The sequence below is a fragment of the Lolium perenne genome, chromosome 3, assembly GCF_019359855.2.
Source record: "Lolium perenne isolate Kyuss_39 chromosome 3, Kyuss_2.0, whole genome shotgun sequence".
Classification (NCBI taxonomy): domain Eukaryota; kingdom Viridiplantae; phylum Streptophyta; class Magnoliopsida; order Poales; family Poaceae; genus Lolium; species Lolium perenne.
The window spans coordinates 122,863,745-122,876,412 of record NC_067246.2 but is presented as its reverse complement, the minus strand read 5'-3'; the positions used below and the strand labels follow the sequence as shown (position 1 = coordinate 122,876,412).

The 12,668-nt window shown below is 50.2% G+C and overlaps 2 protein-coding genes across 2 annotated transcripts; both read left to right on the top strand.

The window, feature by feature from the left end:
- Positions 1-1,854: 1,854 nt before the first annotated feature.
- Positions 1,855-8,623, top strand: LOC127342271 (receptor-like serine/threonine-protein kinase ALE2). Its single transcript, XM_051368207.2, has 8 exons — positions 1,855-1,989; positions 2,871-3,344; positions 3,622-3,996; positions 4,898-5,110; positions 6,595-6,966; positions 7,127-7,370; positions 7,453-7,600; positions 8,044-8,623. The coding sequence occupies exons 1-8, from the start codon at positions 1,950-1,952 to the stop codon at positions 8,413-8,415; spliced, it is 2,238 nt and encodes a 745-aa protein (XP_051224167.1). The 5' UTR covers positions 1,855-1,949; the 3' UTR covers positions 8,416-8,623.
- A 117-nt stretch (positions 8,624-8,740) lies between these two features.
- Positions 8,741-11,864, top strand: LOC127342270 (receptor-like protein kinase ANXUR1). Its single transcript, XM_051368206.2, has one exon. It carries the CDS (start codon positions 8,827-8,829, stop codon positions 11,641-11,643), a length of 2,817 nt encoding a protein of 938 aa, XP_051224166.1. The 5' UTR covers positions 8,741-8,826; the 3' UTR covers positions 11,644-11,864.
- The last annotated feature ends 804 nt before the right edge of the window (positions 11,865-12,668 follow it).

Sequence of the window (12,668 nt, the reverse complement as noted above, 5' to 3'; positions counted from 1 at the left end):
GGACAGAAAATGCGTTCCAGCCGCGTCCCCCAAAGCCCTTTTTTATCCGGCGCGCCCCCATACGGTGTCCGGCGCCCCGAGCCCGTCCCCGTCCCACAGGGGACGCTCCGGGGACGCCGGACACAACGAAAAGCGAGGCGGGGAGTGGCGGGGCCGACCCGTCAGCGGCACAATTAATTTAAACCTAACCGTCGCCTACCTCGCGACGGAAGTTATTGGCGCGCAGCGACGGTGCAGTTCCCGCAGAGGGCGCAGCGACGCGTCCCGTCGCGCCTAGCTCTGCGTGCCGGCGTTAATGAGCGCCACCGCTCCTCCGCCTCCCTCCGTCCTATAAAAAGGGGCGCCTCTCATCGTCCCTCTCACACACAAACCCTAGCGCCTCTCTCCCAAACCCTAGCCGCCACCATCTCTCAACAAGACTCGACGCTATGTCTGGTAGAGGCGGAGGCCGACCTCGCGGCCGCGGCCGTGGTCGTGGTCGTGGTCGTGGCCGCGGCATAGCTGAACGCTCGCCGTCGCCTCCCACGCCGTCGTCTTCATCGTCGGAGATGGACGTGGAGCCGGACGTCCTGTTCGAGTTCGTCCACGTCCTCAAGGGCGACCCGCGCGGCATCCAGAGGCTGCCGGACTCCTTCGCCGAGTACGTCGGCGGCGTACGCCCGCGCACGATGCATCTGCGGGAGCATTCGTGCGGCTTCTGCCGGTGGATCGTCAAGGCGATCTACGACGCGCGCGGCAAGATGTACCTCAACATCGGCTGGGAGAAATTCGCGCGCCACCACAGCCTCGAAGCCGGCTTCATCCTCGTGTTCTCCTACTTCGGCAACAGGGACATGAGCGTCAAGGTCTTCGACGAGAGGCGCTGCCTCCGGGACTACCACGTCGACAGGGACTCCCACGACGACAGCATCGACGAGGAGGACGACTGAATGAGTGTTGTTTCTTCGCAGCGAATACGTGCACGGAGGTCTCTGTCTGTTCTTCCTCGGTAGAACCAACAAGGGCACCGTCATCACCTGGATTTTCCAGTTTAGGTGACTGGGTGTGCCCTCGAGTGTTCTTTCTTAGCAGCGAACACAGGAAACCTTCGATGCACGGCCTAGTTAGGTTTAGTTTCTTTGCAAAATTTTATATTTGTGTCAACGATGGTTCAAACTATGTATTAGTTTGTGGAAAACCACGTTCCCAATTATGTTTTCGTGTAAACCACGTTCCAAATTATGTATTAGTTTGTGAAAATTGAAATAAAAAAGCCAAAAAAATTATTTTAAATGTTTGGGGGCGGCGTTTGGGGGACGCGGCTGGGGAGCGACGTCCTCCAAACGCGGCACGAACGAAACACGTCCCCCAAACGCTCGATCCGGCGCGGTTTGGGGGACGCGGCTGGAGATGCTCTTAGAGGCACGTGCACAAAAACTTCCCGACCATTATTAACATCAGTCCGGCTCCGGTAAAGGAGGTATAAAAATATATTTTTTGTGAATTCATTGAATAGATCTATAGATCTTTCCCGAAATACCCATGGGAACGTTTTTTTTTTTTTGGTAAAACGTTATATTTAATTCTTGTCGTAGGAGTAACTGATTTGGCAGTTGCTGGGCGATTGGAGCATTTTGACTGCTTTCACTCTCGTCGTCAGTCAGCCATTCCCCGGCCTTGGAGCGTACGCTGCAAACGGGAAAGAAAAGTCGCTCGCGCAGCCTGAAAAAGCAGAAACCAGAGAGAGAGAGAGCGCAGGCGCAAAAAGCGAAAACCACCGCACCGCAGCTCGGCAGGCTCCAGGCGAGGCGAGGGAGGCCACCACGGCGAAAGGTGCAGGCACTAATTCGCAGCGCGGCTCCGGCTCCGGCTCCGGCTTCCCCCGAAACCTACACCGCCCCATGGGCCCCGCGTCGCCGGCGCCGCCCTTCCCGCCGCTGCGCCACCAGTAGAGATCGCCCGCGCCGGGGATGGCGCCGCCCGGGCGCCCCCGCCGCCGCTGCGGCCGAGGTCAGTCAGCTTCCCCCGATCTGAGCCCACTCCGCGGTTGCGTCGGAACACCGGGACCTCCGTGCCTGCCTGCCTGCCTGCCTCATGTCTTGTTTGCTTGCTTGCTTGCTTGGGTGGAGAGACAGAGAGAGAGAGAGCCACCGACTCGTTGGACCCTGCCGCGGTAATTTACAGGGATGCAGCAGCTTCAGGTTTAGCGGCGGAGGGATGCCCGACGACTCTTACCCCTGTGCCGTGCTCGCGGTGGCGGCCGTTCTAGGATCTTAGGTTGCCGCGCTTGTTTCGCAGCTCAATCTGAACCTCCATTTTGGGAGCCGTCGCAATGGTGGACGGTTCCGCCTGGAGAGGCCTTCCTCGGCCCTTTTCTACTGGGTACCTCCTCAGATGCTTCAACATCTTAGATTGGCTCATGTCTCCACTCACAAGCACGCCGCATTTCTGCCCCCCCCTCCCTTTGTTTTTCAAATGGCACCGCTCCACTAGATAGATAGGTCCGTTGCTACCGAGAATGCACTTTTATTGGTTTGTTAAGGATTGCTCGGGAGTAAATCGAAACGATAACTTGTCCTCAGTTCATCATCGCTTCGAGATATACTCGAGTGTCCTTGCTCTCTTCTTTTCCTTTCTGAACAAGTCTTTACCTGCTGTAGCCTTTGCTTCACACCCATTTACCTGAATTTCAGTAGCGGTACATGGCTTTTCAATTTATCTTGAATAACATGTGGTGGGCCTGGCCACCTTGAAAGGCAAATTCTCCGCGCCAACTGTGTGTTTCTTTCTTAGGCTTGTGTGCTCAACATGGCCTCTTCACACTAATTCTGTACGCATACACTCTTGTCTCAACATGACACTGACTGCTCGATTGTGCTGTTTCTTCGCAGGATTGTTTGAACATGCTCCAAGGAAGAAGTTATTATTTAATTTCTTAGTTGTTATCTTGGCTCTGGAATTTATCAGTGAGACCGGTTTGATCACCCAAACATCCGCCCTACAACCTCATGGTCCTGCTATGTCTCCTTCACAAGGTTGGCGACCAGTTCGGCCCATGGTATCCCAGGCCAAAGTTGGTGTAACTGTTGCATCACGACAACACAGACAAAAGAAGCTATATCCATCGCCATCTGCTCTATCACCTTTGCACCCTCCCATCTCGGCGCCAAGCTATAGCTCCATCGCTCGAGCTTCTCACCTCTCCTTTTATTCCTCGGACCAGTCAGATCATTATTTGGTGCAGCATAACAGACGCTCAGCAGCAGATGTTCCTGCTCATGTGGATGCCGCACCCCCTGATGCAGCTTCAAATACTAGCGCTGCTCCTTCTGGATTAGTGCAGCCCCCTGTATCTCCACACGATGGTAAGTTTTTGCTACAGTCATAATTTAGTTCCAAATGATTTCGTTCTGTCAAACTTGACTTCAAATTGCATGAAAGAGATGCTCGTGTATTAAATCTAATTTGGCTTATTTTGGGGAAATAGCACATCATGACTGGTCAGAATACTAGTTGCTAGCAGCTGTCTTACATAGCACACGTAAATTATAGAAGTTTGTTAGCTTTTGCTAATTCACGTGTTATGTTTCGATCCATCAATTTTGAATCAATTCCACAATAATTCACTTTGTGTTTTACTAGGCTGTTGTGCCCCAAATATGGTACAAAGACGGGGGAGCAAAGACTGCCATTGTGTTTACCCAGTAAGAGTTGAGCTCTTCCTTCACAATGTTTCCTTGAATTCAAATTGGAGCAATGAATTTCTTGCCGAGCTTGCATCGCAGCTCAACTTGTGGGTCACCCAGTTTGAGATTGTAAATTTCTATGTTGTTGGAGCTTCTGGGCTAAATATGACAATGAACATAGCTCCCCACACTGGAAATAGCTTCTCATCCGATCAAGTTTCTGCAATGAATTATTCTCTTAGCATGCATACAGTTCAGATCAATCCAATACTGGTCGGGGACTACAATCTTCTTAATTTAACGTGGTTCAGATCATTGGCTCCAGCTCCTGGTAATCCTTAGTCATCTTGATGTTCTTCTATGTATTACAGTGCTGATAGATCTTTTAGTGTCTAGGTACAAAAACTGGAATGCCACTTCACCTCTTTCGTTAAGTTTGTCTCTATTGCTTACTTTAGTTGAGAGATTGAAGATTGGTAATACTAGTTATTTCCAGTTCTCTATAGTGTGAGCTGTGAACCACCAACTTGTTAAACTAGGAAAGTTTTGACCAAAATCGTTATTCTATTTGCTTTGTAATTTTTCAAATTCCAATTCCCCATGTATTCTTTTCCAAATTACCCCTATTAATTTCACCCATTTCTCCCACTTATGCACCTTGCTATTTGTACATGCAACATTAATTAAGGGTTTTTGATCACTTGTATTTGAAATACAGTTCTAGCTATGCATTATTTGGTAAAAAGTGCCAAATATGCAGGAAAGGCTGGAGTACTAAAATAACGAGAATAGTGTTGGTAGGCGCTACATATTACACTTCTAACACCCTGCATTTAGTGCCCAACTCGTTTGATTTAAAGAGGACGAGAGACAAGGAAAACAAGCATGACCGCCCGCATATCCATATTTCACAAGTAGCTACACAGGACACATGTAATTACATCTCGATTCGACTTTTGAAACACTGGTTTGGCTAATTCAAAATCTGTACATGCACTTTCTTTTGTTTCTGTTCAAAACCTTCAGATTGTGGATTTTCGATCAAAGTAACCCCTTTAGTGTTTGTTACGACTGGTTTATCCAGTTAGATATGTTACTTTTTGTACTTTCTACACGGTGTATCATATGGATGACTTTTCAATTGAGGCGAGTGTGCTATTTACTATTGCGCACCTTTTTAAAATGATTTTCTTTGACTAACATCATTGTCTATTTTCTGTTCCAACATTCAGCTCCAGCGTTCATGATATCACCTAAGGCCTCTCCATTTACATCATCTTCCTTACCAAGGACGAGTGAAAACAGCAGCAATGGCAAACACTTGAGCCTGATTACTGTCATTTGCATATGTATTGGTGCTCTAATTGGTGTCCTGGTGATCCTTTTATTTATTTGCTTCTGCACATTCAGGAAAGGAAAGAAGAAGTTGCCTCCTGTTGAAACACGTATGTGTCAAGAGATCTATTCCTTGTTTTATTCTTTGCCAAAAACAAGAACAAAACTAATGTAGTTTATTTTATGTGATGGGATTAGAATATTTATACTACATTATAGTATGCAACAAGTCCCCAAATTTTGTACTATTGTTTATATTCAACTTTTTTTTTTTGGCTTTGAGCATTGTTTTCCCCTATTTGATATCTGTGTGTGAAGTTATAATGGCTTATAGAACTTGAAGAGTCGAACCTTACACAGTTCAATCTTTCACTTGGATAACTTACTGCCCCTTAGTCAAAACTTTAGTATGATCGATGGTAGGGGTATTTTGTCTCTCTGGCTTTGTTGTTCGAGAACAACATGATATTTGAACCCAAGCTATATGGAAAGGTTGGTACAAGAAAACCAGCTATCTGAAGGATATCATTTACTAATAAGTACACCCTCTCCGGCACTTAGCTAGCGTATCCAGCTTTAGGGATCTTTCGTCCGGTACTCTGATCTGCACCAGGATACATGGGATTCTCTGTTGGCCCAACGTTCACCCCTGCTCATCCTATTAATAGCAAGTGGACAGGGGCTCAATAAAATGCACTGTAGGCCCCCTAAACTTGTCCCAGGTTGTCAAATAAGCCCCCGGCTTCCCAACCTGCATATAAGTCCCTGAACATGTTTAAGTGGATGAGTTAGTTCCCAGGCATGCTGGTAAGCACTAGCACAAAGGCTTGAGCTGAGCACATCCAGTGTGGGGACTTTCCTCTCTATGTAAGAAAGACCATTGTCGTGGATATCAAGATCTAACCACCCTCACTCCTAATTTTATCTTGGGCACAGGCAAGGCTGCCGCTATCATTCTTTCTGATTTCTCTTTTCGTAATATCTTAGAAGAGTTTGGTGTGTGGGTGAATAATGAAAATGTCATGTTGGACATGATCAATCTATCGTGTCAGCACTCTTGTTCTGCATGGTGTGTTTGGGCTCTAACCAGCAACACATGTTAGAACTTAGATATGCAAGTTGTGAATTTAGGGAATATCAAAATATGCCTATATGTTGTACCTTTGCTGGATAGACCGAGCCACTGTAAATTGTGACTATTACTTGGCTCAAATCACATCATATTGGATCACGGCAGTGGAAGCATTGTAGAGAATTTGTCTTGCTGTATAGCATTTGGAGGATACTTTGTAGCTTCAGTTTCACTCGTGCAATACATTTGAACTAAGGTCTTCATGGTTTGTCAAGTTAAGAGATGCTTCTTTCTTACGTATTTGTGGACTGTGAAAGTTCATAATGTATTTCTGGTTGTAGTCCTTTAAAGGTCATTAAATGAGGGTGGAAGCAGATACCGTGTCCATAGATCCCTATAATTCGTTCAGCTTCTTAGTCAATTTCAAACGATGATGAAATGTTTGGTTTCTTTCCCAGTGTTTGTCACACATGCTTCAGAAATGATTTAATGTGTATTAACCTTGGCTGCTTTTCCGTACAGCCAAACAAAGGACACCAGATGCAGTATCTGCAGTTGAATCACTTCCTCGCCCCACAAGTACACGGTTCCTTGCATATGACGAACTTAAAGAAGCAACAAACAACTTTGAGGCTTCAAGTGTGCTTGGGGAAGGTGGTTTTGGCCGTGTCTTTAAGGGAATACTAAGTGATGGCACTGCTGTCGCTATAAAGAAGCTTACTTCTGGAGGACACCAAGGAGATAAAGAGTTTCTAGTTGAAGTGGAGATGCTGAGCAGGTTGCACCACCGCAACCTTGTGAAACTCATTGGATACTACAGCAACCGTGAATTGTCACAGAGCCTTCTTTGTTATGAACTTGTTCCTAATGGAAGTCTAGAGGCCTGGCTTCATGGTATGGCTTGCTATTTCTTTTACTCTCCGAACCATTGCTGCATCGTTAACAATATAGTTGTGATTGGGAGTGTTTCATTAGGTTTAATTTGTTACTTGTAATTTATTGTAATTTACTGACATCTGAAACACAGCTCTTACTGCATCTGTTATTTTATCAGGCTCATTGGGCGCTAACTGCCCCTTGGATTGGGACACCAGAATGAAGATAGCACTTGATGCTGCCAGGGGATTAGCATACCTTCACGAAGACTCACAACCTTGTGTAATCCACAGGGACTTCAAAGCTTCTAATATATTGCTTGAGAATGATTTTCATGCCAAAGTGTCCGATTTTGGTTTGGCCAAACAGGCGCCAGAAGGTCGCTTAAATTATCTTTCAACTCGTGTTATGGGAACTTTTGGGTAATCTGAATACATCCTACCTTGAGTTACATCTAACTATCTCTGCTCTGCTTCTGCTTTATATAGTCTGATGTGTTTTCAGGTACGTAGCACCAGAGTATGCAATGACAGGACACTTAATTGTAAAAAGCGATGTATATAGCTATGGAGTTGTTCTACTTGAACTACTTACTGGAAGGAGGCCTGTGGACATGTCTCAATCTTCCGGGCAGGAAAATCTAGTGACATGGGTTAGATTCCTTCTATTCTTCACTATCTTCAGTTATTTTCGCATAAATCTCTTTTACTGTTTTACATAGGAGTCTGAATCTGTGTTAGTGTGAACGCTATTGGTCAGCCAGCTAGTTGAGTGCACTATGCGTGCACATTAGTGATTTATTAATGTCAATAGGCAGCTGGAGCAAAACAAGATGGGGTGGGTAAACAGTAAACACCGTTGGGTGGAAAGTAGACTTGCTGTGCTAGTCTGTTCTTTATATGTCGCGGTCCACGACGCTTGAGAATTGTTGGTTTGTTTCTTAGCTAGCTTCCGTGGCTAGTTTGGGATTAAATACTTTATTAAATCATGCCGTATTTATATTGCATGTTTATAGGACCTGATTACGTATAACCACATGGTGCTATTATGTTACACTTGGGTAAGAGAGTTATTTTCTGTTCAACTGACTTACAGACACGGCCAGTTCTTCGAGATAAAGATAGACTACAAGAACTAGCTGACCGCAGTCTTGGTGGGCAGTATCCGAAAGAAGATTTTGTGAGAGTTTGCACAATCGCAGCAGCCTGTGTTTCCCCCGAGGCAAACCAAAGGCCAACAATGGGCGAGGTGGTGCAGTCACTTAAGATGGTGCAACGCTCCACGGAGTTCCAGGAATCTATACAAACACCGCCAGCTCGTCCTAATATCCGGACTGCAGCGACGTATGAATCTGACGGGACTTCATCCATGTTCTCCTCCGGACCCTTCTCAGGCCTGAGCCCTTTCGAGACTGAAAACATCTCAAGAACAGCGATTTTCTCAGAAGATCTCCACGAAGGCCGATGATTGTTAGAGGGTGGTTGAGGAACTGTTTTCGGTAGAGCCTCTAACCGCCCATTGAAAGGCTGGTGATGTTAGTGACCTGGCCGGTTATGGGGAAGCAATACCTGTAAATTCCATTTTTAGTCGCCGCCTGCAAAAAGATTAGATTATCACAAGAATAGCTGATCACTTTGTACCAAATACTACATGATTTTGCTCGAGGTTTTTTGTCTGCGACTCGTGTCTCATGTTGACACATTTTTGGTGTGTGCTGGAATGTTTCACCAAGTTTCAAAAACCTGCACGAATAGAGACTGACACGGTGACTCATTAGGCATTTCTCCTGCCACTGCCAGTACATTTTTGGTACTTGTACACATCAAAAGGGGTTTCGTTCCTGAATAAGCGGCTGTCCTCTCCAGCGAGCGGCGAGCCATGCATGCCTTGGCTCCCGCTGAATGCTCCCACTCCCCACACTCTCGTCTTCAGCCCCTCTTCTCCCGCGGTCCGCCCCGACTAGGCTGCTCTCTTCTCCGTGACCACTCTCCTCTCATCGCGTCTGTACGTAGGTATCTCCCCACATCGATCACTGCTTTCTCTGGATCTGGATCGTACGTCATGGCTCGCCGCTCCTTGCTGCTAGCGTTTCTCGTCGTGGCCGCCGGCGCTGCCATCACAGCCAACGCCAAGGTGTACGCCCCGGTGGACTCGATCCTGCTCAACTGCGGCTCCACCGCGGACGGTCTCGACGGGGACGGCCGCAAGTGGCAGGCGGACACCAACAACAACGAGTGGCTGGGCGACGCCGGCAAGTCGTCCATCATGGCGGCGGCGGACGAGCTGGACTCGTCGCTGCCGTCTACCATCCCCTACATGACGGCGCGCGTCTTCACCGTGGAGACGGCCTACAACTTCACGGTGAACCCCAAGGACCGGCACTGGCTGCGCCTCCTCTTCTACCCGTCCTCCTACAACGGGATCGCGCCGGAGGACTTCCGCTTCTCCGTCTCCACCTCCACCGGCCTCACCCTCCTCCGCAACTTCAGCGTCTGGGTCACCACCAAGGCGCTCACCCAGGGCTACCTCGTCCGGGAGTTCTCCATCCCCCGGACGCCCACCGGTGTCCTCACCGTCACCTTCACCCCCACGCCCATGACCAACGTCACCTACGCCTACATCAACGGCCTCGAGGTCTCCTCCATGCCCGACATCTTCGACGACCCCGCCACCATGGTCGGCTTCGCCGACCAGACCGTCGACATCGCCGGCGCCACCTTCCAGACCATGTACCGCTTCAACGTCGGCGGGGGCTTCATCCCGCCCTCCAACGACTCCGGCCTCTCCCGCTCCTGGTTCGACGACACACCCTACGTCTTCGGCGTCATGCAGGGCGTCACCTACAACGCCGGCGCCAGGTTCCACGTCAAGTACCCCAGCGAGATCGCCGAGTACGTCGCCCCCGTCGAGGTGTACACCGGCACCCGCTCCATGGGCTCCGACGCGCGCGTCAACCAGAACTACAACCTCACCTGGACCATGGAGGTGGACGCCAACTTCACCTACGTCGTCCGATTCCACTTCTGCGAGCTCCTGCTCAACAGGCCCAACCAGCGCGCCTTCGACATCTACGTCAACAACAAGACGGCGCAGTCCGATGCAGACGTCATCGAGATGACCTCCGAGCGTGGCGTGCCCACCTACAAGGACTTCGCCGTGCACATGCCCGACGAGCCCGGGGACGAGATCATGTGGATTGCCATGCACCCGTCCGTCGCGCTCAGGCCGCAGTTCTACGACGCCATCCTCAGCGGCCTCGAGGTCTTCAAGCTCAACGACACCGCCGGCAACCTTGCCGCGCCTGACCCCTTACCGTCCAAGCTGCTGGCCGAGGCCGAGCTGGGCGACAGCGACAAGGACAGGTCCAGGAAATCCAAGGAGCAGGCCAACATGGCCACCGTGATCGGCGGCACGGCGGGCGGCGCCGCGGCGGTGGGCATCGTGGCGGCCATCTGCGTGGTGGTGTACCACAACAAGAAGACCAAGGAGCTCAGCGGCAGCGAGTCGCACACCTCCGGCGGCTGGCTGCCGCTTTACCACTCCCACACCAGCGGCAAGTCGTCCGGCCACCTCGCGGCGAACCTGGGAGGCATGTGCCGCCACTTCTCCCTCGCGGAGATGAAAGCGGGGACAAAGAACTTCAGCGAGTCGCTGGTGATCGGCGTGGGCGGTTTCGGGAAGGTGTACCGCGGCATGGTGGACGGCGACACCAAGGTGGCCATCAAGCGGTCGAACCCGTCGTCGGAGCAGGGCGTGCTGGAGTTCCAGACGGAGATCGAGATGCTGTCCAAGCTGCGGCACCGCCACCTCGTATCCCTCATCGGATTCTGCGAGGAGGACAACGAGATGATCCTCGTCTACGACTACATGGAGCACGGCACGCTGCGGGAGCACCTCTACAACAAGGGCGGCAAGCCGCCGCTGTCGTGGCGGCACCGCCTCGACATCTGCATCGGCGCCGCCCGCGGGTTGCACTACCTCCACACCGGCGCCAAGTACACCATCATCCACCGCGACGTCAAGACAACCAACATCCTCGTCGACGAGAACTGGGTGGCCAAGGTCTCGGACTTCGGCCTCTCCAAGTCCGGCTCCACCACGGTGAACCAGGCGCACGTCAGCACCATGGTCAAGGGAAGCTTCGGGTACCTAGACCCGGAGTACTTCCGGCGGCAGCAACTCACCGACAAGTCCGACGTCTACTCCTTCGGCGTGGTGCTGTTCGAGGTCCTCATGGCGCGGCCGGCGCTGAACCCGGCGCTGCCGCGGGACCAGGTCAGCCTCGCTGACTACGCCCTCATCTGCCAGCGGAAGGGCACCCTGCCGGACGTCGTTGACCCGACCATCAAGGACCAGATCGCGCCGGAGTGCCTCATCAAGTTCGCCGAGACGGCCGAGAAGTGCCTAGCCGACCAAGGCATTGAGCGGCCGTCCATGGGAGACGTGCTGTGGAACCTCGAGTTCGCGATGCAGCTACAAGACACGTTCGACGGCGGCAGCGGCCGACGGCGCGGCGAGGATGACGGGAGCGGGCGACCGGTGCTCGAGCCCAGCAACAGCTATGGGAGCACGACCACGCTCGGGACGTCATCCAACTCCAGGGCGCACGAGGCGAGCGTCATACTGGAGGAGGAGGACGACGACATGACTAACGGCGCGGCCTTCTCGCAGATCGTGCAACCCACCGGACGGTGACACGACCCGAGCTACAGGCTCCTCTGTTTACAAACGTGCTGTGATGTTGGTGCTGAATTTTGAAGCTCTCATTAGTAGTAGATCAAAGTACTGTAGACTGTAGTAAGCTTCAAGGACTGGATAATTTGATAACAGAAAGCAGAAATTAGCGTTTCATTCAGTGTTCACATAGCTAAGGCATTATAGATGGTTTTACTGAAATTTAACTCTTTTTCATTGAACTAGCGGAGTGGCCGGTGGAATGTGCATGTCTCGGTTGATTTGATGGTTTTACTCGACAAAGTATCATTAGTTCGAACTTTCCAAATTAAAAGTCCTATAAATTTTGTCAAAAATCAAAGCATTCTAAATTTATAGAGAAAAAAAATCGATATCTACAATACCAAATCAACATCAATAGATCTACAATGAAATAATTATTCACACCATACTTATTCAATATAACTAGCACAACCGTCACCTCATATTTTGTTAATACATTTTAAATATATTTGGAATAGCTGTTTTAATTGATATTCGTTCAAAAAGTTATAACCCACATAACAATTCTTAATACCATCAAACAAACATTTCATATAGCTAAGGCATCAGAAAAGGATTGTCGTTGCCTACTCAACAATACTCCGGATGAGGGATCCTCACAGAGGGGAGAAAAATAGGGGGCCATGACACTTGGCGCCCACCATGGGGCTAGCGGCGTCTGGGGGCCGGAACCGGGCGGGTTCCGCCTTTGGAGGCATCGGCGACACAATCGCCGTGGGGCGTGTCTTGTACACCGGCAACTTCCCGGTCGTCCCTCCGCACGAGTGCTGGATTCCGGCTAGATCCGACCCTGTGAAGCTCTCCATCACCCGACGGGATACACATCTTCATCAGCGAAACTGTCGATTCCGATGGAAACGCCCTGGTAGGTACTGCAGCTACAACCGACGGATGCAGCTGTAAAGATCCGATCCGAGTCGCTGGAGTTTCCTAAGGAAAATTCCACCTTATAGATCTATAAATTTGAAAGCCCACCCTATCCG

Excerpts from the sequence above, each read along its gene's own strand:
- LOC127342271 (XM_051368207.2), top strand. The coding sequence starts at position 1,950 with ATGGCGCCGCCCGGGCGCCCCCGCCGCCGCTGCGGCCGAG. Across the intron at positions 3,997-4,897 it reads ATCATTGGCTCCAGCTCCTG|CTCCAGCGTTCATGATATCA; the intron begins GTAATCCTTAGT and ends TCCAACATTCAG. Across the intron at positions 7,601-8,043 it reads AGGAAAATCTAGTGACATGG|ACACGGCCAGTTCTTCGAGA; the intron begins GTTAGATTCCTT and ends ACTGACTTACAG.
- LOC127342270 (XM_051368206.2), top strand. The coding sequence starts at position 8,827 with ATGCATGCCTTGGCTCCCGCTGAATGCTCCCACTCCCCACACTCTCGT.